We start from the raw sequence: 26,958 nt of genomic DNA, 5'->3' as shown, positions 1-26,958 counted from the left end.
GCGATTTGTGTGCTGGTCAAATTGAGAAAGTAGAACCCTCTAAAAGTGAAGAAATATATGAACATTATAGTGTTCATCCTTTGCATTCCAAGGAAGTCATGGGGAATGCTATTGAGTTGTTTCAAATGAAACAAGCCAAAGGGAGTCCCATTAGTGTTTGGGAGGAAAGTTTGGAAGCTTGGTGTTTCCCACAGCTATTTCCAACAGGTCAGGGAGGAAGATATGATGAGCGACCTCATCAAATTCCTGCTTCTGAATACCGGACTTTACGATTGTATGCAGGAGATGCTAGGTTTCGACAATGCATTCCCTATTTGTTTCATCTCCTGTTTGAAAGCGATCTGTCTGGACTGTCATATGCAGTGAACCACATCTTGAAAAGTGGTATACACATGCAAAACATCTCGGCAAGTGACTTTATGGATAAAGTCAATGTCCAAGACAGTATTTTGGAATGTCACCTGATTAATCTCATGGCGTGTCAGCGTGGTACTAATGAGTACTGGTACCGTCGTCATGGTGATTTAAAATGTATGCTGAGGAACTTAGGAACTCCCACATGGTTCCTCACTCTGAGCTGTGCCGAGTATGGCTGGGAAGACTTACTTGAATTTCTACGAGAGGCAAATGGAAACATTGAAAACATCGAATTCAAGACACCCGGAGAACTGTGCTCTTTGGATCCAGTCAATGTATGCAGGTACTTCAATCATAGATTTGAAGCTATGATGTCTTTCATCATGAACAAGAGAAATCCACCTCTTGGAGAGGTGTTGGATTTCTTCTGGAGAAAGGAGTACCAAGCAAGAGGTGCTCCTCATATACATATGCTGCTGTGGATCAAGGATGCACCTAAATTTGGAACGGATCCAGAAGACTTAGTGATGAGTTTCATACAACAGTATTCTACGTGTGCTGTTCCAAACGCAAAGGAGAAGAAAAGCCTAAGAGAAAAAGTTCTACGTTTCCAAAGCCATCGTTGTGGAAAGTACTGTCGTCGTAAATTCAGAAACAAGGACAAGTTCTACACCAAATGTCGTTTCGGCTTTCCACGACCGGTGATTTCTAAAGGAAGAGTAAACAGTTTGATGTCTTCGCTGCGACATAATGTGATGAAGAAATCACCTAAAAACACATACAATTTGAAGAGGAACGAAGAGTCCAAGTACATCAACGACTACAACCCAGTGATTTTGTCCATGTGGAATGCTAACATGGATATACAGTTTGTGGCTGATAACTGTATGGCTGTGGCTCGGTATGTGACATCTTACATCACCAAAAAAGAAAAGACAGAATTGAAGGATATGTGGGAGGACATTTCCCATGAAAAGAGCCTCAGTAAGAAGTTGTACAGTTTCAGTCTGAAGATGTTGTCACATCGAGAAATCGGAGCTTACGAATGTTCTGACCGGTTGTCTTCAGCAAGTCTCTATGCCAAATCCAGGAGTATCGTTTGGGCGAGTCTTGGTCTTGCTGCAACGCGTAATCGAGTTCTGAAACCTGTGCGGGAAATTGAGTATTTGGCGGAAAAGGAGCCAAACAGTACCGATATTTTGAAGACCAACATGTTGGATACATATTATCCAAATCGAAGCAGTCACCTCGAGAATGTTTGTCTGTATGAGGTTCTACAAAATTACATATTCAAGAGGAACATCAAAGAAGATATTGAGAAAGGAGTGTATGCTGTAATTGGAAGTGAGGGATGTCTGGTCAAGCAAAGAAAATGCCACTTGGTAAACCATCGAAAATTGAGTGGCGAATCTCCTGAAAAAAAGGAGTTTTTCTATTTAGCACTTTTGCAACTTTTCAAGCCTTGGCGTGCAGAAGAGGAACTGCTTGGAGATTTCCTCTGTTACGAAGACTCTTTCACTGCCGCCAAGGAGACCATAGAATGTCCTGCTTTTCCCAAATATCTAGAAATGTTGAATGCGGAAATCGAGCAGGAAGCAACGATTGCAGCCGAGATTGCCAGAGACAGTTCTCAGGACAGTCAGAGTTCTGTTTCATTGAGTCAGGATCCACTAGGAGGACCTGTTATCGAAAATGAAGCTGCCACTGCCATGAATGAAGTGGAAAGAGCCATGGCACATGCTCAGGAGGATGCGGTTAACTTAGAAGACTTGGAAAGACAACTCAACGTTGAGCAGAGGAAAATATATGACGAAGTTACCAAGCAAATTGATCATGGATTAAGTCATGAGAAGAAAGAGTGCTCATGTACGTGGTTGAAGCCTGTTCGACTGTACGTGAGTGGAGAAGCGGGAACTGGAAAAAGTTTCCTCATTAAAGCAATTTCATGTTATTTGCAGGAAAGGACTGAGTCATCGCTGTCTTGTGTTGTCACCGCTCCAACTGGACTGGCAGCACATAACATTAAAGGTATTACTTTGCATCGTCTACTGATGCTGCCAGTGGAGCATGACAACAAATTACAATACCACAAGTTATCTGGAGATGCTTGTTGTGAAGTTTCAAGAGTCTTGAGGAAAATGAAACTTCTTATCATTGACGAAGTAAGCATGGTTTCCAATGTCATGCTTGCCTTTGTGCATTTGAGAATGCAAGAAGTTCTCAAAACAGAGTATGATGTGTTATTTGGTGGCAAACACATCATTGTGTTTCGGAGATCTTCTGCAGCTGACACCAGTGAAAGGACAACCTGTGTTCAAAATGCTCATGCATGAAGATACCAGGAAGTGCCTAGGGAGCATTGGCAACGTCAATATATGGTTAAACTTCAATTATGCTGAACTGCATGAAAATATGCGTCAGGCGAAGGATGAAGATTACAAGAATATTCTACAAGATGTTAGAATTGGAAAAGTGACCGAGCATGGGAAGGAAGCTTTACATGCACGATTACTGTCAAATTTATATCCAGAACAAGACGTTGTGCCTGAGAATATTTTTCAGAAAATTACTGAGAAGAAATCTGGAATATGTTTGATGCCAACTCTTGCAGAATGTGCCATCTTCAACAACCAAATGTTGCATTTAGAAAACCAAGAGATTGTGAAACTGGAAGCTATTGACAGAGTAGAGCATATGGGATCAACAATTATTTTGTCTGAGAATTTGAAATCAAAATTGGATTCATTAGAGAAGACTATATCTAAAACTGCAGGTTTTGAAAAGTCTCTGAATGTGTGCTTAAATTGCCGTATAATTTTAAGAAGGAATTTACATGTTGAAAGAGGTCTGGTAAATGGATCAATGGGTAATGTTGTTGTTTTTGTGAAATACAGAAATAGAGATGGAATTGAATTTTTAAAAATTAAATTTGATGGCATTGAGGAAGTACAGCTAATTGGTCGTTGTTCTGCTAGATTTTTGCTTGTAAAAGACTTATATGTTCGCCGTAAGCAGTTTCCTGTTTGCTTGGCATATGCGGTGACAATCCATAAATCGCAAGGTTTAAGTGTAGACAGTGCATTGGTGAATATTGGCAGTTCTGTGTTCAAGGAGGGTATGGCATATGTGGCATTGTCACGAGTTAGAACTTTATCGGGATTGTACTTGATTGAGTGTGATGTCACAAACATTTGTGCGGATCTAGATTGTGTTAAGGAATACAATAGGTTAAGAAAAGAGTATGCGCCACATTTGCCTCAATATCCTTTGTTTGAGAAACGCGTGGTAGGCCGGAAACGAAGAAATGTGACCAATACTAGGGAGGTTGTAGCAAAAAGACGAAAAGTCGATGAACCTGAAATTATAAGCAGAAACAAAAAGGATTCTGTTGAAGATGTTGTTGGTTTTCAATTTGAAAACAGTTCTGGTGTCAACTGCTATGCTAATGTAGTGGTTAATGTTTTGTTTTCTCTAGAAAATGTAAAAGAAGAGATTGTGGTCAATTCTGATCAAAGATTTTGCAGTTTGTTAAATTCTGTGTTAGAGAAATGTAGCATTGATAAAACAAAAATAGAAAGTGTGTCTGAAATTCGAAATCTGTTAGACAGATGTTCAGGTCAAACACAATTCTCTCAAAATATTCAGCAAGATTGTCAGGAGTTTTTAATGTATATGCTTGATGTATTGCATGCTGAAGGTGTAGATGCAGATCACCTGTTTGGGCTTTCTTATCAATGGCAGCATGACTGCGAGAACTGTAGGGTATCAAGTACTACTAGTGTAGACTCAGAAAGATTTATATATTTAACTTTGCCAGACAGTAAATCAGTCTCCTTTAATAAGCTAGTAAAAGCAGCTGATCACAACATGGAGTGTAGCCAATGTAAATCTGAAATGATGTCAACATTATTTATACGAACATATGGCCAGTATGTCATTTTAATGTTCCAACGATGTAGGCCTGATGGAACAAAATTGACAACTTTAATAAAAATTTTGTGGCTTCGCAGTTGTCAATATCAGGAAGGACTTTTGTAACTGCAGCAATTATATATCATGACGGTCCTTCAATAACATCAGGACATTACACAGCTTATTTAAAGTCTAGAAATGGCTGGTCATTCTGCAACGATTCTGTTTTAATTTTCAAAAAAAAATTGCCGTATGACCGTAAAAATTCTTACCTGGTGTTTTTAAAACCAAAATTTTAGGGAAAGAATCTCGGGATGTGCTCTGAGGAATTTCAAGAGGTTCTAATGGCTCCTACACGATTTGGCCTTGAGGATAAGTGTAGTACAGAGACATAAGTTCTTACCATAACACTTGACGTCATGGAAAAATAACTGCACTTTGAATGAGTTCAGAAAAACTGTTTCTTTTTATAAGCTAATTCAAGCAGTCAATCAAAACATGGAGTAGAGGGAATGTAAGTCTGCAATGCTGTCTACTGTTTTATATTGCTTTGTGATTAAAAGTGATGTAGAGAATTAAATAATTGTAGTAGTCATAGAGGTAGTGTAAGTCTGCTTCATAGTAAGCGGTATCAGTGTCATAGGAAATGTAGAACATGAGTGAGCAAGAAGGGTAAGATATTACTAGTCCAGGATTGTGAAAGTGATCTTGAACGTTTTCTTTCTGAAAGTTGCGGAAATACAAAATGACGGGATTTGCTTACAAGAATTCCAAGAGTTATAAATGGCTCTTACATGATTTGGCCTTGTGGAAACGTGTGGTAGAGAGCGAGAAGTCATTTATTGTATGTAACATATTTTTCAAAACGATGGAGGTTTTCTTTCAGAAAGTGGCGGGCTGAAAATAAAAACAGCACAACCGAGTGTAAGCTGTTCATAGGACATCCTTCGACGTCATGGAAAGTAAGTTACTTTTGAGGAGTTCTGATTTCTGATTGGTTATGTTATATGGGTTTTTTAAACACAATCATTTTGATTGTGTTTTTTTTTCCCCGCTGTTATATGATGAATACCTTCAAGTCACTGTTTTTAGTGAAATTTGATACATTCTGAGAACAGCAAAAATAAACCATTTAACATGTATAATTAATTCTGTACTGTTTGTATTTATGATGTACATGTAGAACTGTGTAGGAGGCATGGAGAAGGTGAGGCTTCTGTAAGTGTCAAAGTTGTTGCATACAGTGCTCACATTCTACGTAGTCTTTCATATGATAGACTACATTTCCACAATGAGATACCTAAGCAAAGGAAACACAGGTGATGTGATTGTGGAATGAGCAAAAAAAAATTGCACGTTTTTCAATTATATTACCTGTGTTTCCTAACATTACACATCACATTGTGTAGATGAGGTTTAGGCCTGTTCCAGGAGACAGAGGAGGTCTGACATTTGTTCAAGGGTGCAGTGGACATGACTCACTTCGTTAGTAGGCCTGCACATGTATTACCTCCTCTATACTCTTCAACAATCCTAAATTTCATCTGCAACCCTGAGTAGGACTTACCTGAAACAAATCTGTGGATAGGTTACACCTTATCAGCATCTAGAAACAATTATTTAAAATGTTAAGGGCAGTTTTATGAAGGCTGTGTGCCTCTTTTACGCCGCTGTTCCGTCACTTTTGTGTAAAAGATGCACCATGTTGCAAGATAGGCCTCAGTTCATTTCCAGCAAGATACCGTCAGTTTAAAATGTATATAATTAGGACTGTGTAGGGGGTATGGAGAAGCTGAGGCTTCAGTAAGTGTCAAAGTTGTTGCATGCAGTGCGTACTCTTTCATATGCTGGACTACATCTGCACAATGAGATACCTAACCAAAGGAAACACAAGTGATGTGATTGTGAAATGAGCAAAAGAAATTGCACGTTTTTCAAATACATTACCTGTGTTTCCTAACATTACGAATCACATTGTGCAGATGAAGTTTAGGCCTGTCCAGGGAAACAGAGGAAGTCTGAACTTTACTGGTTGGCCTGCACATGTATTATCTCCTCTGTACTCTTCAACAAGTCTAAATTTGATCTGCAACCCTGAGTAGGCCTCACCTGAAACAAACGTCTGGATAGGACACACCTTATTGCCATCATGAAACAATCATTTAAAATGTTAGGAACAGTTTTATGATGATTGTGCACCTCTTTTGCGCTGCCATTGCGTCACTTTTGTGAGACAACAGCAGTGCAAAAGATGCACCATGTTCCAAGATAGGCCTCACTTCATCTGCATCAAGATACTGTTAGTTTAAAATGTATATCTTTAGGACTGTGTAGGGGGCCTGGAGAAGCAGAAGCTTCTGTAAGTGTCAAAGTTGTTGAAAAACTGTTTGTCCTTCAATCTTTTCCCTTGTATTTTCTAATTTTTAAATACATGTTTTAATATTTTTCAAATGTTTGTTATCTCTTTCACAGATTGAAAGTATAAAAATAACAAGTGAGTAAGTTAACGACAATTATAAGGTAAATGTTTTGTACTCTTTTCGTTACATTTCTATGACATTCACCTACTATTAGTTCCACAGCTTCATTTCTTTAACCCTCAGTTTCCTGCCTTTGCTACTTCCCTCATTCCTTTCTCTATTACCTACTTACTCTACTCCTTCCTCTCCTTTTCTCAGTCCCTCTCTTCTCATAGTTCCTCACTCTTGTTCACTCACTCCATCTCTATTACTCTTAGTGTCTTTGACTGATCACTCTTTCACTACTTGTTCATTATGCTGTTTCTGTGTAGTTGAAGCACACTAAGGGGCATATTATGAACACAGCCAATAAAATTATTGCTGTTTTTATCGGCAGAAAACTGCTGCAAAAGTGGTTTTAGCGGCAGTTTTCTGCCTCAAAAGCGGCTTTAGCGACACATTTCTGCCGATAAAAGCTGCAAAACTTTTATTGCCTATGTTGATAATATGGCCCTATGTTATTTACATTTCTTTGCTGTTTCAATTATTCTTTTTCTGTTACTTCTTCTTTTCTGCTTTCTGTTTTTTCTCTCTGTTATTCCACATGTTTTAATCTTATTTTGAACATTCACTCATATTCTCTAAGAAACTCTTCTTTGTTATTCTTCTACTCTCTTTTTTTTCTTTCACTTCCTTATCTATTTTGTTTTTCACAATTATACCCTCTTCCATCTTTTCTTCGGTAAATAAATCTATTAAACAGTATCTCTGGTTTACTCCCTATAGCTGTCTTTCTTTTAACATTACTCTCTGTTTACTTCCCTTATACTTACTCTTCTTTTTTAAAAAAAAATGTTTTTTAGTTCGCTCCCGGTTCGCGTACCGGGGAGCGAACGGGGAAGCGAACCAAAAGAAATAGAGGTTGCCAGAGTGCTAAACATTCTAGCAATTTTTTTATAAAGGGGAGGTAGTTCTGAAAAGAACTTTATTTTTTATTTTTTGTTGTTTTATATTTTTTTTGTGTTTTTTTGGAGGGGGGGGGAAACAAAAATGATTCAGTACAAAGGGCTCAACAGGAGCAACCAAAAAAAAAGAAAATTTTGTTTCGGGGACGTTTTGAACATTGATGATGTTCATATGCTGTATTTATTAGAGTAACACTCATCTGTCCACATGAAATTAATTTGCCACAATCTAAACATGTCATTTTAATTTTTCCAAAGTTCTTCTGAATATTTGGGACCGTTTCCCTTGCCTCTGATGCTGTCAGTGCCACTTCATTGGTGGATGTACTGGCAGGTCGGGGGTTGTCCACCAAATCTCTCATTTGTGCAGCACTATAATTAAGCGGGTGCCACCTCTCCATGTGTCGATGCATGGTATAATTACCATAACTATATTTTTTTTCGGTCCCTCTGGAGAGTTGATCGTGGCAGATCAGGCAGGTAACGTATCTGGCATTTACTTTCTTTTCATGTGGAGGCAAAGAAAAAAATTGCCAAATAAAATTGACTTTAACATGGGACGTCCTTGGCATTTCTTTCAAAAAAACCCTTGTCCCTTGCTCCTGTTCCTCGTCTTCCTCTTCTTCCTCCTCTTGTTGGAAGATGACCTGGCCAGTTGGACCTCTCTTCTTTGGTGGTGGTGGAGGTGGTGGGGAGCCACCAGCTGCAGCTACTACAGATGCCATGAGTAAGCACGCAAAAACAGGTCTTTCTCTCATAAAAATGAAAGTCGGAGTGAAGAAAAAAAGTGGGACTTTCATCCTTTGGGAAAAAAATTTTTTGTAAACCAATGAAAAGTGATTATTTTACGTCATATGATCAAACGTTCCATCATTAGGAAACTAAAAGTAAAATGAACCAATGAAAAGTTTTATGAACTAGTCACATGACCTGTTATGCTTACGTTACGCGCTCCACGCCGCGCCTCGGATCGTTTCCGGGGCTCTGCGTTTCGCGCCTTGGTTCGCGTTCCAGAGCGCTTCCGGGTGCGCTAACGAAGGGTGTCATAAGGCGCATTACGCAGTAACGCGATACGTTGTGATTACGCGACGCGTCACGATGTGGCTTTCTAACGTGGTACTTGCACTAACGGGACGTTTACCGGTTCGCGTACCGGCTGGAAAAATAAAAAATAATTTAAATTATAATATAAATTAAATTAAAAAAATATAATACAAAAATATATAAAATATATTTTTCCTTTACAAGAAGAATAATTTTTACAGCTTTTCATATTTGCTATTAAAAAACCATTGAAATTCACTGAAACAACCATAGGTTAGAGACCATATATAGTTAGGAATTAGCATTTACAAAACCTTGAAAATTCACTGAAAAAACCATAGGTTATAGACCATATATAGTTAGGGATTAGCATTTACAAAACCTTATTTTACTCGCACAAAACCATTGAAATTCGCATATATAGTTAGTTGCGCTAACTATATATCACGCACCCACAATCCACTGCTGATGATGTCACATATTACATCATTCATGACATGGTCAGTGACATCACTGATGACAACCCAAATGACATCAATGATGACATCAATCATGTGATAATACGATCAACCTCTTCAGACTCTAATATAACCTTAGATACATTCAGAGTAAACAGACACTCACAGACTATCACTCATCCATGGAGTTACTCACACACCTAGTCAGTCATGCACTGAATCAATCACACCTCCATTTCCTCAACTATACAGTTATACACACCTTACTTATTGAAACATATTCTAACACATATTTACTGTCTTATACAATCACTGATACAAGTTCACAATGATCCATACAGCCACTCACACATTCAATGGCTCTTATGCACAGTTATTTATATATGTCAACTCTCACATGTACTGTGTTTTACATATGTACTTACTTTGACATGTAGCACTGAGATATCCATTCACTCACCAATACACTCATGGACACAGTCAACCACCCATACAGCTGTTTCCACATGCACTTTTGAACCCATACATCTAGTGAATCAACTGCTCACACATCTATGCACAGAGTCACACACTTCCCAGCCACCCCCACACACACACTCAGTCTCCCATACGAATACTTGGGCAACCAATCAATAACCCATATAGTTACTCATATAGCTACTGATCAACACATGCAGCAGTTTTCAGAACAACAGACATAATGATGCACAAATTAAGACAGTTTAGTCACCAACCCATGCTCTCAGTGAGACACATTTAATCACTCACTCATACAGTCAGTCATGCACCTACTAAATCCTTCATCCAGACACTTATACATCCACTCATTTTTCAATATGTAAGACATATTTTAGCTTTACAAAAACATACAGTCACTGGATGTCGTCATCAGTGATGTCATCAGTGATGTCACTGACCATGTCATGAATGATGTAATATGTGACATCATCAGCAGTGGATTGCGGGTGCGCGATATATAGTTAGCGCAACTAACTATATATGCGAATTTCAATGGTTTTGTGCGAGTAAAATAAGGTTTTGTAAATGCTAATCCCTAACTATATATGGTCTATAACCTATGGTTTTTTCAGTGAATATATATATATATATATATATATATGTATTTATAATTTTAATACGTTTTTAACAATTTATGTTAATAAAATAATTATGTATAAATATTATTAAGAAAGTATATATTATAATTTATACAAATATGTGTTTAATTTATTTTTACATTATATGTATTAGTTGTAATTTTAAACATTTTAAACTATTTTTAACTTGGTTTCTTTTAATTATATGTATTATTTTACAATTTTTTTCAAACAACGATTTTTTTTACGATATTTTTTAACTTACCATTATGTAGATAGGACTTCGATATTCTGGACATCGATATTTTTTTGTTGATATTTTTGTACCTCGATGTTCTGACAGTCGATATTCTGTCAGTGATCCCCTTGAAATGCTGCAGAGAATGGAGAAAATCCTTCTCTGACTATTCCACCATATGCAGCAACAATATTTAGCACATACAGTTTTCCGGTTTCTGTTAGTAGAAATTAAGCAAAAAAGGCCATGTTAGTGAAGGCATGAAAAGTATGCCCAGCACTTCTGTCTTGCACTCAGATTTAGTCAGTGGCCAATTTTTTAACATATATGAAGGCCTGAAATATATCAAATCATCAATAAAACAACATAAGTCCTTAGCTCCTAAATAGAAAGATCCTTCATTTTAGGTTCTGCCAGCATACCCAGCTATCCTTATATATTGGAAGGAGACACCTCACCCAGTTTATTGTGGCATGCATCATCATGGGAAGCCCTTTCCCTCGAGGTAGGTTAATGCCACAATGAGGGACTCAACTTGCTGTGGGAGTTCTAGATTAAATGTTTTTGGGATTAAAGCTCGGATCCAGTGACTAAAGATATCACAAGGGTACTCACTGAGCGCTTTTCTTACTATTATTGGGTGCCCGTGGAATGATTAGAAACAATTATCTTGGAATGTCTCCTGAATACAGTGATTCAAACATCCTCCCACCATAATGTATCTGCTTATTCAAGAGCCCAATATGGTCAAAGGTCTTTTTCTAGGTGATGTCTAGTTACAGATCCTTAGCTATTTAATATATGTGTAGGATGATTTGTGAACCCGCTCAACCTAACGGTAACGGGACCATCCGCCTGTCATGCAGCGGTCCCGCTACCCCAATCATGGTGCGACCGCCACCGCGGCGGTCGCATCTGGCATTGTAACATTGCGGCGGGTGCTGCTGGCTGCAGCACCCGCCACAATGGTGAAATGCCATGTTGTGCATTTCCATGCACAAAGTGGTAGGCACTGCGCGGTACCTGCCACCTTGTGCAAGGATATGCAGGGGGGTACAATAGATACCCCCAAAGTGCACCTGCCCCCACAACCTCCCAGGGGCCCACAACAGTCCTCCTGAACAAGTCCCCGCCAGCCTCTCCATGGCGGCATCGTCGCCATGGAAAGGCTTTTGAATCCCAGCATCATAATATGGATGGCGGTGCCTGCTAGGCGCCGCCACCAAATGTGAGCCCCAGGTCTGCCCGGCCGGCAATCATAACAATTGCCGACTGGCGGCGAACTTTACTCATTGTAATCTTGTGGTGGGTAAATCAGGTTACGAAGGCGATCCGCCCGCCATCGTAATCAGCCCCTTAGTGTTTTTGACACTTCTTGAACACCAAGAGCGCCACAAACCTCTGTAGTCACACATTCATCAGGGGTCGGTGTCAGCATATATGCCAAACTTCCTCATTTGATGTCTGCCATTGGATGTCACATTATCAAACATATAGAAAAAGTGTTCCATACATAACACCAGAGTCTGAAAATACAAAGTTACAAAATAAAGTAAATCATGTGCTGTACTCTGCAAATTGGTTGTGTTAAAGTCTAAACATTTCAGTGATGTTCTGTTATGTATTTCAAACCCAAGCGAACAAGGTCTGTTCCTCTCGATCCACAACTATGCAATGCAAGTGTTCAGCACCAATGTATATGAGCTCCTGAAACAAGCAATGCCTAGTTTGTCAGCTCATCATGCTCTTTGAGTCTCTTTTAATGTGTTTTTTTCTTCACTGCCTTAGGCACAACAGTTGATCATTTATTGACGTTTCTGAAGCAAGATAATCATTGTGGTCCATTGAGAAACAAGGAGGACAAGATGCTAACCTCAAATTAAGCCTTGTGACTTGTTTGAATTTGCCAGTGCCCACTAAGGGGCACATTAGGGTGGCAGGCGGACTTTGTCCGCCCACCATCCTGTCGTAACAAGGGACTGCCCGCCATAATGGCGGGGGTCCCGTTTGTGCCATTAGGATGCGCCTGACAAGTGGTGGGCGCATCCTGCATCCCTAACATTGTGGCAGGCGGTGCACTCAGCACCGCCCGCCACAATGCCATGGAGGCATGTTGTGCATGGAACTGCAGGCGGGTACCATAGGTACTCCCCATGTGCACCCCCCACCTTCCGGAGTCCCTGGGGGCCCGCAACGGGGCCCCCCAAGCAGACTCTGCATGCCTTTCCGTGGCGGCAAAGGCATCTGTAAAGACACATTCTAATAAGTCTGGCGGTGTCTATTAGACACTGCCACCATATAGAACCCTTTTCCGCCCGGTCGACATGTCGACTGGGCGGAAAAGCGGCGGACGGTCTTTCCGTCTGCCGCAGACCCCCAACCATAATAATATGGCGGGGGCTCTTTTGTACAGGGATGGCCGGCGGATTGCCCCGCCATCCTAATGGGGCCCTAAGATTGGATATTTTGATTTCTATATCAAGTAAAATTCGGATGTCGTCTTGAAAACACCTTAGCTAAAAGGTACTTCTATGAGGTTATAACAATTGTGAAACCATACTTTATTGAGGATATTCTGGTATATTCAAATTTGATTCATGTAAATCAGGTGTTGCTTAATGCAGTGTATGCTTACCGTAAGTAATGGTTTCCTTGTATCTAAATTTACAATAAATCACTAGAGTTTTCGACTACTAGAGTGTTCCAAGTTCTTTGTAATGTGTCGGGTCATGAGCCATTATTCGCAAAATGTAACACCAGGGTTCTGAACAATAGCACATGCCGCAATCTGCCTTTATGATTTACTTTCTTGAAAGAATAGTAACAATGGTTCATCTTGCTTCCCTGTCTTTTCCTTGCTAGGTTCCAAAAAGTGTGGGAGAAGAAGCCACAAAAGTGGCCATTGAACTTGGCTACCGACACATCGACTGTGCATACATTTATGGCAATGAGGTAGAGATTGGGCGAGCTATTCGTGCCAAGATATCTGATGGAACAGTGAAGAGAGAGGACATATTCTACACAGGGAAGGTAACGTTTCATCCACACAGACTCACTCTCTTTACAAGACACAGTACTTGAATACGAATGGGCTGAAATGGGATAAAATATTTACTGCATATGATATATACCAATGATACAGCATGCAGCACAGAGGTGCTAGTGATATCTTGCATAAAGAATAGGACATCACCAGTACCCATACTACAGTACCCATACTACTTAAGTCCCACCTAAATCCTCTCAGCAGTCAGGCTGAACACTCACAGGTGATAATCTGACAGCATTATTCCCATTGTAATCTTCCAGAAGTGTTTAACACTTGAATCTTGTTCAAGTGATTCACAAAAAGGAGGCTGAGGCACATCGATACCGCACACAACATAATTGTAGTTGCTCTGACTTTCGAGGGAGTCAGCATACTCCACCACATACGGGTTCTTACCTTGGACCGTCTTGCACGGTTTCATGAAGACTTAATTTATCAATGGATTATTAAATCTTCATTGGAATATAGAGTGGAGAATATAGAAATTGATGTCTGGTTACTCTCTGGTCATCTGGTTTCCTCCATTCTTGGATTGGTTTGTAGGAACTTTTCAGTGTACATACAGATTATTAAAATATTGAATAATCCAGCGCTCTTGACTCATGAATGGAGAATTTGCTGCAGAAACTCCAAGAATAAACAATTAACAAGCCCTGATGAAGTCCTGTTGGAAAAAACACATTGGCTACAGTGGAAATCCAAAGAAGAAAGTCAAATGTTATAATGAAAGAACTTATGAATAAAGAATCTCTTTTTATTAAGATGATGGGTGTCTGTGCCCTTTGCTGTCCAAATCACAGTTGTTTGAGCTATCAAACCATAATAACGTACATCATTCCCCACCTCACATAAAAACTAGAACTATCAGGGAAAAAACACAACCTAAGAAACATATCTTAATTACTTCTCAAAGCACTTCAAATCCACCTTCTCAGGGAATGACCTAGTAACTGAATTGCCCTCTCAAACCTCAAGGAACATATTCAAACTCCTGTCCAAAGTCTGTGATTCTTAGGGGTGTAGCAGGGCTAAAAATAAAATAGAATAAAAAAATAAAAAAGCCGAAAATGTTTGCTTTGGAGGGCTATATCACTGTATTACCACATTTCTGTTTTTGGAGCTGTCTTCCACTACATCCTCATTTCAATACTGGTTGATGAAAGATTGGAAACGCTCTGATGACCCTTCTGTTCGTCCTGCAAACGGCTCCTAGATCGCTCTACCTATCTGAATGTTGTGTACATTTGCTGCCCATTGGCCCTATCCTTCATAACCTTCACCCACTTCCTGTGTTAGGTGAAAGGCAAGAGTTCTTGGTGAAGACTGGCTTCATCAGCATAGTGATGCACCTTGTAAACATGCATGTGTTGCCGCGAGTGTCTCAGTAACACATTCTTGGCAAGCTTTCCCCCTTTCTCTAACAACATGATACATCAATTAAATTAAAAACATATTCTACAAAAAACAAAAACAAAATCAACAATTTGAGCACAAGTACTGCTGATTGTAAACTAATTTTTCTGGCTGTAGTGATATGCCACTGCACAACAATGCAATCCTGACAGTACAAGATGAAGGATGGTGATGAGCGGAATGCAAATAGAAAAACGTAGAATGTCATGGTTGAAAAATGTCTGACTTGACTGGATCATGATTCTTCTTCACTGCCTGATTTCCCTGACTCTAATGTGATGTTGCTACAGCTAAAGGTGGCTGGTTGCATTGTTTATGGACAATACCCAGATTTTCAGAATAACCAATGACTATCTGAATGATTTCCATTTAGATTCAGCATATGTAAGTTTATCTCCTGTTGAGATCCTAAAAATGTTGCAGGAATCTGGTTCTTGTACACATCAATGGAGAACATTAATGTATACAGATGGGGGCCAGCAGAATGTCTTTTAGTGTCACTGTCTTAACATACATCCCACTCCACCTGAAGCTACATGGGTCAGTTAGCAAGGCTTCTTTAATAGCAGAGTGGGGGTGGTCTGATAACAAGATGCTGCTCTTTTATTGCTATGGAGTACACAGTCCTTCAAATCTCATTCTTGCTGGGCATGGACTGTTGAGTACAAGATTTAAGAATCAGTCCTTTTGATCCTTTTTTAGGCGGAGCCTTAATAGCGCTTGCGCTGTTAGGTGATCTGTTGTCTATACTTGGTGGGGCCTGACTTCTCCCACTGTTTGAATTGGCTTGTGTGTGTGTGTGTCCTTTAAAAATCATAGCCTGCAAATGGCTAATGGTGAGTGAACATCCCTCCTTTTCTCGCAAGTTCACTCCCATGGAGAATTGCCCTGAGCAGGGAAGTGCACGCTTCTTGCGTTCCTTTATCTTCTTGTTTTTAAATTGAAATCATTTGCATGTGTGCACCTGACATTTCCACACAGAGCCGGGGAAGGAGAGGGTTAATCAGTGGCTGAGCCTGAGGTGCAGAGCATGAATGGAAGGTAAGTGTCTGCAGTTCTTTGCTAGTGTGGGAGACCGGAGCTCACACTGTTAATGCTTTCATATTTGACCTTCGCTTAATTATGGAATGTCCTGCTGGCCTTCGAGGGACAGTAAATCAAAAGGAATAATGTTACATGAGACAAAATAGGAGAAAATATCTTTTTGGAAGATGGGTCTTGGAATTTCGAAAACATAGTTGGGGGCACAGGACTTTTGGGAATAACACGGTTTGAAGCACACATCTGTCAGGGCAGATCTTTTTACAGAGGTGCATTGCTCTTTCCCTGAAACCATCACATGCAAGAACAAATGGTTCACAGCAAAAATATTAAAAAAGCAGGATAAGTGTGCGAGAAAGGGAAACTAGACCCTGAGCACAGTTCCTCACCCCATCCATAAAGTTTATATTTTAAGATTTCGCTCTTGAGCTAAAATCACCGCGTGTCCTTATAAAAACAACGTCATGTTGTTGACAACTCCTGAATTGTGAACTGTAAGGCCAGGTTGAGGGAAAACAGAATAGAAACATGGCCCAGGTGTTGGCATACTGATGGTCCAGTGCGTATGACTGGCAGGCACCTTACTGTTTCAAGGAAATGTGTTATAGTCACTTGTTTTCAAGCATTTGTACTCCTTTGGCAGAAAAATATCTTATATACAATATCACAATAAGGCCCTGAAAAGCCCTCTAGGAGCAACACTTGAAAAAGGAGCTGTGAGTGCTAAGAATAGGATGCTATTTTGTTCTGGGGCTCAGCTGAGATGTGCCTTAACTCTAACAGGAATGACTGCTGGGCACTAGAAGGGCATATTTTTTAAGTGCCAAGGACTAGGGTGGGACGCTGGGATCAACAAGATCAAGGGCCAGCTCGCTGTCTAAAGCAACAACCCGCCCAGGACTGAAACCAAAACGCCCTCAAAGACAGTCCTCGCGAGCTCAGCATAGCTATCCCTCTCTCTACTTCGTGCCAGTAATACTAAGGACCTCATTGACATGGATTTGGCATAGGACAGCGCAGCAAGTCACCCTACACAAAAGTGAAAGGTTAGGAATGCACCATATTTATGCAATACTGTGCATTCCCGTCTTTTCCCCCCGTGCTGGCGCCATTTCGGCAGCCTAGTGCCAATGCAGACACCCTTGCACTTTGGTGAAAGGGTGCCTGTGTTGTCAGCAGGATTGTTTTTGTGCAGGAAGGAACACCTTCCTGCACAAAAACAATCCATAGATGTGTTTACCGCTTTTAATGTGTGCTGCAGAATGCAGCATACATAGAAAGAGGAAATAACAATAAAGTTATTTCTCCTCTTTATGCCCCACCTCGAGAGGCATAAGGTTTTGGCACTTCCCCAGGTTTACATGCTCTCATTAATCTGGGAAAGTGTCAACATCCATGGGTGTTGTGTGAGAAAACCCACTGCAACGCCCATGGAACACCTCCCGATCACAGAGTAAGGCAGCGCAAAGATTTGCGCTGCCTTCCCTTACTCCATATCTATGAGGCCATTCAATGCCATACACAGTCGCTTTACATGGCCAGATATGAGTTTGTGATTAGCACTGATCTGCTCCACTCCAATGCAAAACAATCTGCCCCACTACAGTCCAAAACAAAATGCCCCATTCCAATCTGCCCCACTGCAATCCAAAACAATCCTACCCACTCCAATCTGCCCCCTGCAAACCACCCTCACCCCAATCCACCCCACTCCAATCCATTCTACCCACTCCAGTGCAATCCACCCCACCCCACCTCATACCAAATCCAACCCCTCCAATCTTATCCAACCCAACCCATTCCAATCCTACCCAGCTCACTACAATCCAGTCAAATCCAATCCACCCACTCAAATCCATTCCAGCCCATTCCAATCAACCCCACTTAAATCCGATTCCCCACTACACAATACACCACATTACAACCCACTGCAATTCAATCTAAACCATCCCAATCCTACCCAGCCCACTCCAATCTAAACCAACCCAACCCACCTACTCAAATCCATCCCATCCCACTCCACTCCAATCCACCCCACTCCAATCCACCACAAGTCAATGCACCCAACTTCAATCCAGTGCATCCACCCCACCACACTCCAATCCATTCCACTCCACTCCACTCCAATATAATTTACCCCACTACAGTCTAGTCGAGTCTACCTTAATGCACCCAACTCCAATCCATCCAGCTCCACTTCAGTCCAATCCACTACAATCCACCTACCAAATCCAGTCAATTTAAATCCACCACCCATCAAATGCAGCCAAATTAAATCCAATCAACCCACTCCACAAAATCCACCCACTCCAAAAATAACACCCCACTTCAGACCAGTACACCTCAATTCAATATACCCCACTGCAGACCACCTCACCCCACTCCAATCCACCCCAATCCAAGCTACCTCAATCCAATCCACCCCACCCAAGCCACCCCACCACACCCCAATGTATTTATTTATTTATTATTACATTTATATGAGCGCAACAGCTACCCAATAAGGGTTTCCCGGCGCTATCAAAGGAGCAGCAGAGTAAAAACAATCTACTGGCCAAATTGCCAGGTTTTAAGTGACTGTCAAAACAGGAGAAGGTCGGATTGCATGCTTAGAGAAAGAGGAAAAGCCTTCCATAATTCAGGGCCCAAGTATGAAAAGGACCGACCGCCCATACGGGAAAGTCTTATCTTGGGGACCTGGAATTTAGCTTGGGTTGCAGACCGGAGAGTGCGGGATGGTACAAAGGGGTGAGCTAGGTGTTTAAGATAGCGGGGGGCTTTATTGTGCTTAATACGGAACATATTAGTTAAAGCCTTAAACCTGGTCCGTTTTTCGACTGAGAGCCAATGTAGCTTGTACAGCAGACTGGAGGCAGAGGAGAAACTGGAGGCCTGGCACAATAATCTTGCGGCCATGTTTTGCACGCGCTGCAGCTTGCGCTTGCCATCTTTATTAGGTCCCAGGTAGAGAATGTTACCGTAGTCCAGCCTTGAAGTGACAAGGGCCTGGACTACGGTTCTCTGGGTAGGGACAGGCAGCATCCATACAATCTTCCTCAGTCATCTCAAGATGATAAAGCAGGTGGCCGCAACCTTGGTGACCTGTTGACGCATGGATAGAGAATCATCAATGATAAAGCCAACGTTGCGAACCTGCGAGGAGGGCTGAGGAAGAGGACCCATTTCTGTTGGCCAATGTAGAGGGTCCCAGAGTCCTTTCTCCTTGCCCAGGACCAGCACCTCAGTTTTTTCACCATTCAATTTTAAAAGATTTGCATTCATCCAAGACGCCACCTTGTTTAACCCTATCCTAAGGGCTGAGGGCTCTATAGTCTTCCCTGCTGAAGACAATCTGGGTGTCGTCGGCATAAGAAAAAATCGACAATCCAGACTCCTCAACAATAGTAGCTAGGGGTCTAACATAAATATTAAATAACAGGGGACTAAGAATCGAACCCTGTGGGACCCCATAAGGTGATGAGTTGACCTTGGAATTGGCAGTAGATGAAAAAACCTGAAATGTACGGTTTGTGAGAAATGAAATCAGCCAATTTAGAGCGGCACCTGTTACTCCTATGGATTGGAGGGATTGTATTAGTACATCATTGGAAACCGCATCAAAGGCCGCACCTCAAGTCCAATAGTACCAAGGCCACCGTATCGCCCGCATCCATGTTCCTGCGCAGCGGTTCCGTAACACCTACAAGTGTCGTCTCAGTCGAATAGCCGGTTCTAAAACCGGATTGGGAGGGATGGAGCTCATTAGTTTCGATGTACTGAGATAACTGGATGTTGATATGTCTCTCTAAAACTTTAGAGAGGGCGGAAAGCAAAGAAATAGGTCGATAGTTGGAGGGAAAAGCCGGGTCTGTATTAGCTTTTTTCAATAGAGGAACCACCATAGCGTGCTTCCAGTCAGCAGGGACGTGGGACTCCATAAGGGATGCATTAAGAAGTTCCAGAATGCGTTGAAGGGCTGGCTGTTGAAGCTGTTGTAGTACGGAAATGGGAAGGGTATCAAGCGGGGATCCAGAGTGAATCTTATTAAGGAGTAGTTTAAGCATGGTCATGTTAAGGGGTGACCAGGTGTTGAGTACATTTCCCCGGTCAGAAACAAGGGTAATTGGACAGTCAAGCAGGGGGCTAGATTGATCAGAAATCAAGGCGGACAGAGGGTTAGGCCCCCACCACAATCCAATCCACCTCACCCATTCCAATCCAACTCATCTCAGTCCAATCAACCATCAATACCATCCATTCCACAGCCCAATTAACCTCATCCGATTCCAATCTATTCCACCCCACGCCAGTCCACCACACTCCAATCCGGTCCACCCCCTCCAGACCACCCGCTACAGTCCACTCCAATCCACTCCACCCCACTCAATCCAATTCACCCACCCACCCCACTCAAACCAATTCACCCCCCTCCAATACACCTCACCCTAATCCAACCTACACTAATCCAATCCAATCCACACCAATCCAACCCACTCCAATCCACCCACTCCACTCCAAGCCGCCCCACTCCAATCCACCCCATCAAGACTACCCCACTATGCTCTAATCCAATCCAATCTACCCCACCCTACCCCAATCCACCCAACCCCAGTTAAGTTAAGTCCTCCCCACCCCAATTCAATCTATGCATCCATCCCACTCCACTCCAATCCAATCCAATCCACCCCACTCCATTCCAATGCATCCAAATCACCCCACTCCTATACAATTCACCCACCCCAGTCTAATCTAAACCACCCCACTCCAATTCAATCCATACCACCTCAAAACAATCCACCCCACCCCAGTCCTATCACTACAATTCAATCCATTCCATCCCACTCCAACCCAATCGACCCCATTCTGTCCACCCACTTCAATCCAGCGCACTCCACTCAATCCACCACACTCTACCCTAAATAAATGCATCTCACTCTACTCCAATCCAATCCACCCCACTACCTCAATTCATTCTGACCCACTCCACCCCATGACCCTGCACTCTACAACACTCTCTGCCACTGAACCACGGAACTCTACTCAACGACACTCTACTCTCCAATCTCCACTCTATGACACTCTACTCCAACAAATTCACTGTACGACATTGTACTTCTCCACTCTACAACACTCACCACCATTAACATTTAACCATGCTGAACAGCAGCCAAACTGGTGTACAACATGGCAAAAACACATTGCATAAGTCAATAATTCTTGTATAAGTAAGACCTATTGGGTTTGACAATGTTTGTTCCCTTTTGTTACCATATTGCAACTTTTCTCTGCAATTTCTAATTTGAAGTGGGAGTCTATACAATCTTCAGTTTCTCTGCTTGTTTAGCGGAGTCCGGTTTCATCCTTCAGTCGCAGTTTAAAGCAAGTGATGTCTGGTAGGTTACATCTTTTTGCATTCATCCACTCATGCAAGCTGCAGTGCAGATCTATGGATCTTTCAGAGTTTAAGCTAATATTGTACCGAAGAGCCCTCTGTTTTACTACTGCCTCTCTTTTTTGATTTTAAATGTGTAACACTAACATACCCTGTGAAGGTCTGCCAAATATTTCCTAGCTAGCTGTCCAGCAGATGTGTGAGGGTAGACCCACTCTATGTCACGTATCCTCCATGTTGAATGATCCACAGCTTCCTGGGTCAGTCAGCACAGAGAGGGTTACACAAGGTTTCAAAGAAAACAAACTTATCTCTGTAAGTCCAGTCTTGTTTTAATGCTCATGAAAAATTATTTTTCCTACTGGTTTGTTTTTGGTCAAGTGTAGTTGAGCTTGAGTTCACAATAAATTTAACAGCAGCAGTATTCCAAAAATGCAACATCCGTGTATGGTAGGGTGACCAACCGTCCATAAATTTCACGGACTGCCTTTAATTTGGGCCTCCTGTCCGTTGTCCATAAGGGTTTCTTCCACGGACGCCTTTTGTCCGGAATTTCAGACATTGGTGTGAGCTGCCCCCTGCAAGCAGCCTGTAACTCTCGCAGCAGGGGACAGCTCGCTGTGATCTGTGGCCTGCAGCAGCCCCTCCCTGACCTGGCACAGACTGCTATCAGGCCTATTATCATTCTGTATCTTGGACTAATTATCACATTCAGGATGATAATGGGCCTCTCTTCCCAGTGGCAGCATTTAGGTTCTGGTGTTTTTAGGTCTAGCTAGAGCCAGCGTATGTGATGATCTGGCGAGACATTTAGTGAGTGGCTTTTAAAAGTGCCACCAGAAGCTTTTGCCGGCCACCAGCTTGCGGTTACGCGTGAGCAACCGCCAGCTTTCAGCGCCTGATCGCGATCAGTTTAACTTTTGCACGCACACAACTCACGCTTCTTCACCTCCCCCACCACAGATCGCCTCTCGCGGCCCGTGCGTGCGGCCAATGCTTGTTGTAATTTGATACCCGAGACCGCCCTGCGACTGTTTCGCTGATAATTACATCACCTCTTAATTGAAAGTAATTACCTGGTGCGGCTCAGGGTTGTGGGGGATCGGTACCCGGTTTAAAGGAGGTTTCTTGTCGAGCATGTCATGACTGACGTAACTTGGGTTTTGTTTCGTAACCAGAAGTCCACAGCACATATTGCAGCTGTTTGGGGTTCTCATGGTCCGAGGCTGTTCCTCACACAGAGGAAGTAAATTGCTGCTATTTTAGGAACTGATGAAAAACAGCCCCCTTTGAGATCCCCCAAGCTGCTTGGCTTATCACCTTTAATTCACTTTCGATTCTATTAAAATAACGAGGCAGGCGCTGGACTCTGGAAGGCAAGAACGAGGTTTTTTACTCTAGAGGAGAACACGTCTACCGTAGACACCGGGATGTCTCTCAGGGAGGTGTTCTAACTTCAACTCTTCAACAGGCTACTTTTATACAGTGTTTCGACAATACAATCTTTATGAGCGGTGTCATGTAAGCTTGGTACCCCGCCCCGGACAAGATACCATACATTTCGGACAAGTTGTTTCACACCCTCCCAATCATAAACAGTCGGACATATGACGCAACTGGCCTTTGCGTCAGGGTCGGTAACATGTGAGACTGGTCAGGGTTAACGTCCTTTACTGTGGATAGGAAAACAAGTTCCATTGTCCGTCGGGAGGTGCATTCTTTGTGGTGCAATAAACCAGGTTAGTGCGAGACCTTTTGGTATCTACAATCTGTGGTTACATGCACAGGGATGGGGAGAAACAAGGAATGCAAAAGTTTGCGGCGGCAATAGAATGTCGTTCTTAAGCTAACATCAAACATGGGCATATCCGCTAGATTATGGCCCTTAGCACACATACCAAGTCGGTCAGAAGGTTATACAGATACTTGTAGAAGTACAGGTGAAACAGGGGTGAACAACCGAACACAAAATGGTTGTGGTTGATCAAAATGTCTGCGGCCTATGTGTGCGTAGAAAAGGACCATCGGGCAAGATGGCGCAGGTAATGTTCACGATTATCGGCCCAGGTTTCACAGAACCTTCTTCCTTCTTGAAAACGGAGTACATTTCTGCCTTTTATCACATCAGCAGCAGTTTTGAGGAAGAAAGTCTACCCGTGGGGTGTTATCTATCGATTTTTTGCAGCCTTTCACCTTTTGCATTTACATATGTCTTCAGTTCAAAAAAAGAAAAAAACATCCTCGATGTCTTCTGAGTCATGTGGAATGTGGAAAATGTGCCTCAGTTTTGGTGCGTTTGTTTGTGCTGAACTTTAACCCCATCTGAGCAAATCTGGGGCATCCTGCTTCTGGAAGGCATGCTACTGGAAGACCCGGCGTGGATTAAGCGCTTGCAGACCAGGATTCACCAAATGTGCATCAGGAATGTATTTTGTGCACTTACTGTTGATCGCAGATTCTGGGGCTCTAATAGGAATATTCTGCCGTTATAAATGTAGTTTGTGTTCTGATTTGTTTAATGAATGCTATGATAGCTTAAAACCGAGGGATGTCCTTGGTGTAGTGAATATATTAAGATGCAAACGGAATGTATTAAACTACAAACGTGAAAAGCAAGTCCCTGTAATAACCAAAATACATGTAAATCAGTTAGAGTAAAGTGATTGGTAGCTTTTGAATTACTGTAAGGCACATTGGTGCAATGCACATACCTTTGAGTCTGCGCTGAATAAATAAAGACAGGCATAAAATATTATTTCTTTTAAATATATACGGTCTGAATTTTCAGTTGTATTTTTCTTTCCTAATACACACTTCGCATTTGTCTAATGTCATGCCCTCCACTCCTCATGTGGCCTACTGCACAATGGCTCTTGATACAGATTGAACAACAACATTTACGTTCACTTTTTCACAAGTGTGTGTATTGAACTTCATTGATCAAGATTACGGGCCCGATTCACAGAATGAACTTAAGACTCAATCCTAAACTTACTACTATTTTGGTATTTACAGAATGCACTTACTACTTTTGGCATTCACAGAATAACCTTACTACTTTTGGTATTCACAGAAGTTAGGATTTTGTCTTAAGTCTGTCTTAAGTCGGTCTTAAGTTTGTCTTAAGACAAATTTAAGACAAAATCCTAACTTCTGTGAATACCAAAAGTAGTAAGTTAATTCTGTGAATGCCAAAAGTAGTAAGTGCATTCTGTGAATACCAAAATAGTAGTAAGTTTAGGATTGAGTCTTAAGTTCATTCTGTGAATCGGGCCCAGCGAGTACAGATCATAGTTGTAATGGTTAAAGAGCCATGTTTTTACAGCCGTCCTAAAGACCAACAGATAATTGTATCTTTTAAGTTTGAGGGACAAGGAGTTCTACAGTCTGGCAGTGCAGGCTACAAAACTTCTACTTCTGAACCCTATAAAAAGTGCTATGTGTGTATGAAATCTAACATCTAAAGGGAGTTATGGGAATTAATAAGCATGCATTAACATGAAGCGTTACTAGAACAAACAGAAGTAGAAATAGGTTTTCTCACATAGAAAGGTTATTCCTCCAAAGGGAATTTACAATTCGGGCCATACGCAGATTATTCTGGAGCCCAATAATGCATAGAGTGATGAAAAAATGCTTTAAGCTAAGTGACTGTATTCATTTTTTCTTGGTTGGGTAAAGTTAGAGGGCAAGTCCGAAATGCCAAAGGACCTTCTCAGTTTGGACATGGTTGGCCGACCGAAGAAAGTTGCCTTGAAACTTAGAAACATAAATATTCATGTAGTTTCACTCGAGTGGGCGTGGACTGTGCTTTTTGCCTTGTCCAGACCCCCTGATTAACTTGCTTGGTGCTTTTGTGAAAACAATGCTTGAAGAGAACATGATTTGAGTATGTACAGACATGTCCTGGAATTGAAGTATGATGTGGATGTCCGCTTAATGTGCCTTTTGCTCTCACTTCTTGTTACATTTTATGATTCGCGGAATGAGCACCACAAATTGTTCTTGGTGATTGCACTAGAAGATACTTTTTCAGTCATAGTTTTTCACGAATTCTTCTAAGTACAATGCTACCAGTTGACACCCTGCAACACAGTTTGTCACACGCCACCATCCGTCTCAGTCCATCAGCTTTTTTTCTTCCAGCTAATGAGAAGCTTCTAAGCTGTAGGACTAAAGAACATTTATTTAAGAGGTATTCAAGCACATTTATTTAGGTCCTCACCTGAGGAATCCCCCTCAGGTTTCCCCTTGAGTAAGAGCGTCTCAGAAATGGGATCCATTGACTTAAACTGAATTCCATCCATCTCGCTTTCATGATGCATAGGTTTATTGAAGCTAAGCAGATACCTATAAGACCACCACAATTTGTGAAGTTATTAATTTTTAAAAAGATTCTTCTCCTCTGGCACACGTTTTCTTACACAAACTCACACATGGTTCCTTATCAGTTTCCTTGTACCAAGACCCATCATCAGTGAATTCTACCCTTTGGTACTCCACTCTGCGGATAAAAGTCAGTACTCTGTTGCTCTCCAGTTATCACATATATAAATACATGCAAACATACAAGCATATGCATTGGTTTCTGTCAACCCATAAAAAACATTGATCAGTGGCTTCCTTTATTTGAAGCACCAAGCACTCGATGTGTTTCACAGCAGTGTTTTGTACCAAGCAGCTAATGTTTGAATTTGTCTTATCTTGAAGAAGAGTATTAGGAACTCCATCCAAAACGTATCTAATGCCCATCTCCAATGTCCAGTCTAATTCAGGTTTTCTCGTGATTAAAATATTCTACTACCCTGTGGTACTTTTTTACTGTGCTGCCGGTGAGTAGTCAGATTGAGTTTTAATGCGATGTTTAAAGTGAATCTTTCCTGTAGGCTTATGCATAGACCTGCATGCTGACTATCCATCCACCATATATCGGTCACCTGCAAAAGAAAGCGCTGTGATTTAACAGTGAGCAGTCTTCTTACATAGACCTTCGGCTGCAGTTTGACTGATCTAGGGATTAGTATAGGATATAATATGTGGAGGGAATAGGATAGATAACCCAAAGCAAAACAACTTTGGGCACGGTAAAATCCTGATGGAAACGAGCCTTAACGTTTTCAACAGCTAAAGCTTAATTGGAGCACAAAAGTAACTGTAAAGTAACCATGTACTGTTGTACAAAATGTCTATGTAAATACATATAGCAAAAGTGATGAGGAAAGTTGCATTTCAAAATGGTTTTGGTTTTATTAATTTTAAAATAGGTACTTTAAGGCAAAAAACTAAAAAATGTAAACTTGCTTTATGCATTTTATTAATTGCTTAATTAAAACTGCCATATTGTTTTTTTCCATGCACTCTGCCCCACCAGTTTATGGCGCTCCCAAAACAGGAAGTGACTTGCAGGGAGAGGTAGGTAGCAAGCGACTTTGAAAACGGGAAGGCAAATTTCTCTACAGTTCTGTCTCCAACAAACTGGAAAGGAAGAGCTGCTGTGTTTCTTTTTTTCTGGAAGGTTTCGATCCTGTCTATT

At 41.5% G+C, this 26,958-nt stretch overlaps 1 protein-coding gene across 1 annotated transcript in view; it reads left to right on the top strand.

Annotated features, from left to right (window-relative positions):
• LOC144804722 (rho crystallin-like) overlaps positions 1 to 26,958 on the top strand; it is a 101,742-nt gene that overhangs the window by 38,812 nt on the left and 35,972 nt on the right. The window contains exon 2 of the mRNA XM_078671928.1: positions 13,393 to 13,560. Within this exon, the coding sequence (XP_078528054.1) occupies positions 13,393 to 13,560 (168 nt within the window). The remainder of the gene's footprint in view (positions 1 to 13,392; positions 13,561 to 26,958) is intronic.

This window comes from Lissotriton helveticus, chromosome 1_1 (genome assembly GCF_964261635.1).
Source record: "Lissotriton helveticus chromosome 1_1, aLisHel1.1, whole genome shotgun sequence".
NCBI lineage: Eukaryota > Metazoa > Chordata > Amphibia > Caudata > Salamandridae > Lissotriton > Lissotriton helveticus.
Note: the sequence above shows the minus strand (reverse complement) of the source record. Positions and strands in the feature narration are given on the sequence as shown.